The sequence below is a fragment of the Notothenia coriiceps genome, unplaced genomic scaffold (assembly GCF_000735185.1).
Source record: "Notothenia coriiceps isolate Sejong01 unplaced genomic scaffold, NC01 NC01_scaffold00025341, whole genome shotgun sequence".
Taxonomy (NCBI): Eukaryota; Metazoa; Chordata; class Actinopteri; order Perciformes; family Nototheniidae; genus Notothenia; species Notothenia coriiceps.
Window position 1 is genome coordinate 1 of NW_011358042.1, and position 9,320 is coordinate 9,320.

General features: G+C 40.4%; 1 protein-coding gene across 1 annotated transcript; it reads left to right on the top strand.

The window, feature by feature from the left end:
- The first annotated feature begins 440 nt into the window (after nucleotides 1-440).
- Nucleotides 441-7,485, top strand: LOC104956083 (tight junction protein ZO-2-like). The gene is made up of 6 exons (XM_010783525.1): nucleotides 441-2,463; nucleotides 3,173-3,291; nucleotides 4,285-4,348; nucleotides 5,150-5,300; nucleotides 5,429-5,537; nucleotides 7,463-7,485. Exons 1-6 carry the CDS (start codon nucleotides 2,369-2,371, stop codon nucleotides 7,483-7,485), a joined length of 561 nt encoding a protein of 186 aa, XP_010781827.1. The 5' UTR covers nucleotides 441-2,368.
- The last annotated feature ends 1,835 nt before the right edge of the window (nucleotides 7,486-9,320 follow it).

A 9,320-nucleotide genomic window follows, 5' to 3' on the forward strand; every position in this document is an offset into this window, starting at 1 on the left:
CTCTCATATTATCTGAATAATGATGCTACACACAAAGAGTGATGATGACAACAGAAGGTTGCATGACAAAGCGTGGCTCGTACAGTGGGTAAGATGTTTGTTGAGTTTTCAGTGTAATAACATATTAATCATTCGTCCTAACAGTGTAGCGACTCGCCGTTGTCTGTCCAGGTGATCTGAAGTCTCCTCTCCTGCTGTTCCACACACATTCATATGCTGGCTCAGGTCTCACTGCCCCAACCTGCAGCCTGGAGAGAGTCAGGCTGCTCTGTGTGTGTTGGTATCACCGGACTTTTGAGTGAAACTTTTCTGGGGTAGTTGCTTTCTTCTTCCCGACAATGGTAGATTTTCACACTCGCACTTCTATTGGCTAGCGTGCCAACATTGTAAGTGATAGGCTAAAGGACGGGACATCTCTAAACTGTTAACCAATCACAATAGAGCCAGCCAGCTAACCAATCAGCAGACGATTTTTTATATAAGTATTTATTTTCAATGTGGCGGACCCATTAGGCTCTTGAATCCTTTCCACACCAGAATCGTTCTTTTTTTCTCCACCGTCAGGTTTCCATCCCCACCCATTTCCCCACACGTTACAGAAATCCCCAGTGTGGTGTGTTGGCTGTTTGTGCTACATTGCCCACTGATTAATACACAAAAAAGATTAGAAGTTAAAAGCTTCACCAGCAGCTAAAATATTCATTGCACCCAACGATAAAAAAGTGGTTTACCTTTCTTAATCCTACATTTGTGAGGCTCTTAGGGGTCATTGAGCCATTACCAAGAAAAGGGTTCATCCTCTGAGGAACATGAGTGGACTGAGCAAAAAGCACAGCAGACTGTCATTAGATGTAGATTCAAATGGTCTATATTGTAAGAACTATTCCTTTTTATCCTTAATAGCAGTGAAAAGGTTAGCTTGAACTTTTTTTAAACTCATACAGGGTTAACAAACATTACAAAATACAATAAATGTTGCCTTAATTTGAAAGAGAAGGAAAATACTGCATACAAAAGGTTTTAAATATAATGTGTGCTCAAGTATTGCCTATAGCCCTGTTACAAGTTTGATCTTTAATATTAAAGAGGGCAATATTGCTTGCCGAAAGTGGTTTAGAACTTAGCAAAAAATGCATTCACCTCTACAAACGTACAAGAAAAAAACTCGGTATTGATCAGTTCTTTGTGATGGAGTCTTCCACATCAACACACTGTCCAAAGGTGCTGTTGTGACATAAATCTGAATGACTGATGCTGTTTCTGACATATTTGGTCGACACTTCACTTCCATATCAGGTTTGACACGTTATCCTCACATTGATCTTTCTCTTTCTGTCTGTCTTCCTTTCAGCCTGCATGCAGAATGTCTCTAACCCTAATCAAACTAATCCACACGCTCTAGATCGCACCTGTGCCAGACTCCATGTGAAGAATAATCTGCTTTCTGTCTGCTGATTGAACATGGCATATTGTTTCAGAGGGACCTTTAATTTCACTTTTCTGTTTGCTCTCATGTGTGTGGTTCTTCTGTTTCTGTTCTTGGTGTCCCGGCCCCCGTCAAAGCTCCCTCCCTGCTTTCGGAGCCATGCTGAGTGCCACACTGACGCATAAAAGCAGCCAAATCAAACACTCTGCCACACATGTTCACTTCAAATGGGACTGAATGAAAGCAGAGTGCTCTCTTTGGAGCGCAGGGCTGTGCGTCAGCAGCTTGTTTCTGTTCAGTATGAGCTTCCCTTGTATTGGTGATGCAGAAGTTGCCTCAGATCCTTGATTTGGATTTCTCGAAAGTGTCTGAACATGAATTCGCCTCTTGTATCTCTTTAAAGTTGCACTCCTTGCGATGATGAACATGACTTTCAACTCCAATTTGATACTACTAACTGTATGACAAACAGTTTTTCTGTACGGCATCCCTAGTGGTCTTTAATTAGAACCGAGCTGTGGGCCCTGCCCTTTTAAAATACACCAGTACCACCAACTTTATATCAACTGCATCAATCGAGGCTATAGCTAATCATCATCTATTTATAGGGAAGCTGATATGAATGGAAACCAATGGCTACCTTCTTTAAGTAGGAACATTCCCTAAACCAGAACAATATGCTATTCTTTTGAATATTTCTGATGGTTTCAGTGTGTTAGAGTAATGACTGCTTTTATGGGGCTGTGTCACCATGAGTGTGTCCTCGTAATTTTGACCTCTCTAACAATGTCCTCACTATGTCCCGGGCCATAATAAGCTGGTGTTGGTGCTTCCGGAGGCAACCATTATCTACTGCTGGTGCTGGTGGTGGTGCACAGTTTGGACAGGAGGATGTAGTCTGTGTTTAACTGTCTGTCTGTCCGTCCGTCAGACATATCAGAGATGGAGTCATACCATTCCTATTCCCCTCCAGAGGAGAGGAGGTCCCGCCAGTCTGACCTGTCCTCCCACTCTTCTAATGAAAGAGACAACCCCAGGTAAGATGATGAGAGGACTTCCTGTTTGGTGATGTAGACATGTGACCTGATGTGGATGTGCCATGGACGATATCCACTCCAGACTTGTGTCCTACTTTGTTTGGCTTGCGATATAAATGTGACTTTCCTTAAAAGACTTTAAAACGGACACTAATTAAAGGGCCCCTACTGTGTTTTTCCGGGTATTCCCTTTCCTGTAGAGTTTTGTTTTAGTTTTTTTTTCATGTAAATTGACTTCCCTTGCCTGAAACACCTCCATTGGACTCCTTTGTTTATAATGACATCACTATGTAACACTCACACTTCTATTGGCTAGAGCTCCAGCGCATTGTACGTGATTGCTAAGGGGCGGGACATCTCTTAGAGGTTGACCAATCACAACAGAGCCGGCCAGCTAACCAATCAGAGCAGACTGGGCTCTGGTTTCAGATAGGGTGAAAAGAAGTGCTGCAGCACAGGCAGTATGAGAAAAATAAAGAGCTTTTTGAACATTAAAGCATGGAGACATGTCCCAGTAGAGACACTACATACTGATATACACCTGGAAATGAGCAGAATATATAGAGACAAATATGTCCTCATTTAAAGTTACCATTGTGTCTTACTGTTATCTTGTCAACAAGCTTATTTAGTTTCCGTCTTTAATCGGCTGTGACACCTAGCAGTCTCTCATTCCGTGTGTCTGTGTGTGTTACCCTGAAACTAACAGGGAAGAACCCATGAAGACAGCCAAGATGTCCGCCATGGCCTCCCCCTTCAGAGTCCCTGAAGACCCCCATGCCTCCACAGAGCTGAACAGAGAGTCGGGGCACCAAGAGCAGCCTCCAGGTCATCACGACCCAGCAACATCAAAACACACAGTGACAATGACACACTAGAATCACTATAATAAATGACTAAAAGCTGATTCCACTGAATATAAAACATCCCCTTGTTTCGGGACTGTTTGAATTTTTTATCATAAACAGTATTCATTTATTCATTCCGACAGCGGGGATATTTGAAGTGTTACAGCAAAGGGACAGTGAAGATAAAAGGCGAATACTAAGTAGGCTAAGTTATTCAATTAAGAGGGAAGCAGCCGAAGCACACTTTAATAAAATAAGTATATAGTATAACTCACAGTTAAGAACAACATTTAAGTATCTGACGTACGTGAACTATGCTGTGACAGTATAAGCAGTATAGGTAGTATCCAGCAATAATATTAATAAGCTGAACATGATCTCAACAGTCTTTTATTAATAGTTATAGGCAGTTTTATTGTACAACATTGACAATCATGTCTTTATTGGTGGCTGGGTGCCGTGGTGATTGAACAGTAACTATTTATATACCTGTTTACCATTTGTTTGTTCTTAAAACTGCTTCAATTTGTCTTGGCAAGTTTGATATGTGCTAACTAACAAATTGCAAAAATTACACATTCACAAAACTAAACTGGCATTCAAGGTTAAATAAAAAACATTAGGTTCAACTAAATATTATTGGTTTCAACTAACCTAATATAGTTATGTGAAATGTGTTGACACGATACATTTAATTAAAGTCAACGTTTCAGTTATTTTCTGCAATATATTGAAATCCAATGAAAAAATCCCATTGCTCGTTCGTAGAGAGCCCTTGTAAAGCTAACTTCTGGGTCGTCCTGCAAAAATATTATCCCACTGCACCACACTATAGTGTAGTAATAGTAAATAGTAAAGGTATAGTAGTTATATTTTATACTTAATTATCAATTCAGCTTTTATGCATTGACTTTTACTGACAGGTCATGTTTGTAGCATTGCAGATGCTTACACCTGATTTCCTTATCTTTAGTTGCCATAACAACCACACCAAAGATTCTCCTCCGACCAAGTCCAGAAGATGAAAAAACATATGGGTGAGTTTTTCTTTTTTCTCTATGATTGGCAGCGTTTAGGTACCTTAGATTGACTTCCGATGCATCCATGATATTTTAAGCTTCGTACGTTAGTTGGTGTTTTCATGGAAATATACTGTACTGTCGTAATGCTACAAGTTTAAATGTTTGAATAAAACAATTTTCACCTCTGCTTTGCAATGATATGTTAGTAAACCTGGCTCATATCGTAAACAGCAGTGGTGCAAAGTAATTAAGTAAATGTACTCAAGTACTGTACTTAAGTACAATTTTGAGGTACTTGTACTTTACTTATTACGTATTTCAATTGTTTGATACCTTTTACTTCTACCCAACTACAATTCAGAGGTAAAAAGTGTACTTTTACTCCTCTACATGTATTTAATACCTTTAGTTACTTCACAGATTAGGATTGATGATGTGAAACATAATATGCTCTTAAATCAGACTGTAGTTCCACCTGGAGTAAATCCACAAGCTACCCTGCAGTATACAAAGTGATTCAAACTAGCTGCACCTTTACCAGCTTTGAGAACACTTTCATGATCAATCATTATGAAACATATCATATATATTATTCTGAAATGGACCAATCTGCACAATGACTACTTTTACTGTCGCTACTTTCACTATATTTTGATGCTAATACTTTTCTACTTTTACTTGAGTATCATTTTGAATGCAGGACTTTTACTGTAACAGAGTATTCTTACTCTCTGGTACTTCTACTTTTTTTGTTAATCACAAGATCTGAGTACTTCTCCCTCCTCTGGTAAACAGCAGAATTTGTGTTCTCTGCAGGCCCAACACGGTGATGGTGAATTTCCAAAAGGGGGACAGTGTGGGGCTGAGGCTGGCAGGAGGAAACGATGTGGGCATCTTCATCGCCAGTGTTCAAGAGGGCAGTCCTGCCGAGAAGGAGGGTCTACACATAGGGGACCAAATCCTAAAGGTAAGCAGTTCAGAAACACCAACATCCATTTCATAAACAGCAATACTTTCAAATCAGACATAGTTCAAATTACAATGGCATTTTATAAACAGCAAGCTATTATTGTTTACTTTGTTTGTGTCTTGAAGGTGAACAATGTGGATTTTCAAGGAGTAGTGAGAGAGGAAGCCGTGCTCTTCCTGTTGGAGATTCCTAAAGGGGAAATGGTCACCATCCTGGCTCAGAGCAAACCTGACGGTAACACACTCCCTCCACTGACAGCAGCAAAAACAGTTACATGTATTACACTGATAACATCTTCATAAACAGTGTTCAGTCAGACAACTCACGTGTTTCTTAATATGTTTATTAGAAGCAGCATATAGTTTGAGTTTGGCGTCTAGGCTCAGGCCTCATCACTCCACAGATTTACAAAGAACATTGAGTGATGATTAGATAACTATCCCACGAGCCTACAGGTGGAAGCTGGGGTGGTGGGGGGGCATCCAAGCAGCAGCAACATGAAACACAGGAGCAGGAACATGAACATGAACGCAGCAAAAGCAAGTGAACACAGCAGTGGCAGCAGCAGCATAGCGAGGCAGAGTCAGGAAGACCTGGCAGCTTAAATAGAGCGGCATGTTTAGGAGAGTGTGTTTGGTTGGTTGTAAGAGGGACGAGGTGCGTCACGTGTTAATGTATCATTGGTGCTCGAGTTGACTGCCTGAACTAACTTGCAGGCTTCGCCCCATTTATTGCAACATTTCTTTGTCTATAAAAGGAACAGTCTAGTGCCATCATCTTTAACAACACATAAGCTCAAACACAAAAGGCTCTTTTTAAAAAGAAAATTGTGATACTGCTAGTAATTCTCACTTTTTAGAAATATAGCAGTGTTCTGATGGTGTCTTTTTTGTAACTGTAAAGGAATAAAGTTAAGATGAAATCAATTAAATGCAATCTCAAATGAATCACACTTGTGTATCTGTTGTAAATGAACCCCTAAAGGTCCTAATTGCTTTACAGAAAATGGATGTTTATTATTATTGAAACAATCCAAAATGAGGTACTAGGGTATTTTCTTTTTTATGCGCTTTTATACTTCCACTCCCCTTCATTTTAAACGCCTTTATTGTAATGTTGACTCTACTGCATGTATCTGACAGCTTTAGTTACTTACAGATTTAGATAATCAATCAATCAATCAATCAATGTTTATTTATATAGCCCAATATCACAAATGTTACATTTGTTTCAGTGGACTTCACAGTTTGTAAAGAATATCAGTATGACAATACGACATCCTCTGTCCTTAGACCCTCACATCGTACAAGGAAAAACTTCCAGAGAAAACCCACAGTTTAAAGGGAAAAATGGGAGAAACCTCAGGGAGAGCAACAGAGGAGGGATCCCTCTCCCAGGACGGACAGACGTGCAATAGATGCCGTGTGTAAATTGAAAAGATAATACATTTGCAACATAGGTAGTCCAAATGTTTGGAAATGCATGTGTGTATAATAGGAAGATGAATCCACGAGTATATCCATCCAGGACTTATGATCCAGGACCACAGCCACGACTCAAGATCCAGGACTCGCGATCCATGACACAGGACCGCAGGATCATCCATGACTCCGGATCCCGGCGTATATAGACACCAAAAAGAAAGAAATTTGGGGAAGCTGGGTTAATCGGAACATGAGTACACAGGTATAGACAGAGAGAAGGAAGAAGTAAGATGTTCCCCGACAAACTAAGCCTATATCAGCAAAACTACGGGCTGAATCTAATCAGCCCTAACTATAAGCTTTATCAAAAAGGAAGGTCTTAAGCGCACTCTTAAAAACGGATAGGGTGTCTGCCTTCCTTTTTGATAAAGCTTATAGTTAGGGCTGATTAGATTCAGCCCGTAGTTTTGCTGATNGCAGATGCTAATGTAGCGTTAGCATTTCTCCCCCGGGCTTAAATTGTGTATTATAGAATGATCACACCGGTGTGACAGTAGGCTACTCTTCAAAGGGTTCACGAAATATGACTACTACTCTTACTGTTTAACATGTTGGGTTACTTAATGTTACTTCATGTTAAGGCTAATAAAAATGACAAGGCTGTAATGCTAACTAACGTGCTAGCTACTAGCTAGGTAGCTAACTTGATCCAGCCACTCCTGGTCCTTTCATCAGACGGGAAGCGAAAGAACGAGTAAGACCCAATGCTGGTATGATAACAACCTGGTACTAAGCACACAGGCATCTTGTTAAAGTTATCTTATCTTAGCCGGCGCCATATAGATAGATGCTATCTATATGGCGCTGATCTTAGCTATCTTAGTGGAGGAAAACTGTTATGACATCACTTACGCGACTCTAGGATTTGCAGTCTTTCTAGTTGCGTATTTTTCATAGTCTTATATTTCAACAGTTTTACGACAAACTGTGACTTTTTTGACATGGAAATTATTTTTTAAGATTGACAAACATCATATGTGTAATTCATGGCACAATTCAAACGGGATCGAAAGATAAGTTTTCTCTCTCCATTGACTTCAATGCATAATTTTTCCGATGGACCACAGATGTATATGGGCGTGACTTTGCCACTCTATCAGTAAGGCATGACCATAGACTGGGCATGACACAGACCCAACGTTTCGTTGCTCTGATTGGCTGTAGGTCTATTCAAATTGCATTCGGAGGCATTTTGCTCTGACCACGGCCGCGCTGATATTATAACGCCAGAGAATTTCCACACCTTTAGTGTATAAAACTCCCCCACTACTTAGACTATTCCTTGCACCCCTCTTCTAGCATAACCCTATACTGTGTGTATATATATATATATATATATATCTACAGCAGGATCAGTTTGTGTGTTGTGGACACGACCCGTATATTTTCGTAAGCAGTGTTCTCAACATTTAGCTTATTATTCAATTTAATTTGCTTACTTTAACATCATTTTTCATGGTGGGGCTAAGCCATTTCTTGGTATGGCTGCAGCCTACCCCAGCCATGCCCTGGCGCCGCCACTGCTGACGGTAAGCACTTGGTAGCTCATGTTTGGAGCTGAAGAGTGAACTGAGATATACAATCAAACATATTTTAAACATGTGGGACACCGTTCATACACACTGATGGTGGAGCCCAAAGAACACTGCCTCCACCACACACACACCCCATCTGTGGCTTCACAAGTTTCTGGCTAAAGACCTTTGTACGTGATTGAATACACTGTGGATACTGGTAAAAACAAAAATGATAGAGCCAGCTCATTATCCGGTTTTTGCTGCTACCCCTGTATGATAGGCCTGTGTAGATAAATGTCTGCTGGCACACAGGAAGTCCTATCGTCTGTTTTGGACTAATAAAAGAAGATGTCTCTCACTTGATAGCCTTCAGACAGGGTTGGATAACCACCCCCAGCTTAGGGGGTACTTCAGTTAAACCTTCAGTTGGCTGATGCTGCTGCACCCTGTCACAGAGTGGTGATGATGTATGTTTGTAGGAACCAGGGAGTGAGCATCAGAAGGGCTTCCTCAACAAAAAGTCATGGGACTTTTCCATCAGCTTTTAGAATATTGCAGAATATAAGATCTGTGGCAAACACACGTTTTTTCAGCAGGATAATCTCTACATTTTAAAAACTCTTTATGATTTTTGAAGCACAAATGCTATCGGTAGATGTTAAAAGCTAACAATAGGCTATAAACAAGCTTCCTGACGGTCACATGGCTGCGAGTCACCACCGCTAAGCTAAAGGCGGCTAATGTTTTGTTCATTTAGTCACTTGATTGCAGCCACTGTTTTTAACACACATAAAAGCTTCCAACATTTACCAGCGGGGTATTCACTGATGTATTTTATGTCGTAGAACAAAATATGAACATTTCTTAAGCGTCAGACTAAAAATATGACCCAAAAACGTTGACTTTGAGACGAGGAAACCTGCCGTGAAACTAATTCCCTGGTTTTAGGACTCTTTCTTGCACCACTCTATTCAGGCTTCAAGTATCAAAAATGGGAAACAGCTTTAGAAAATAAG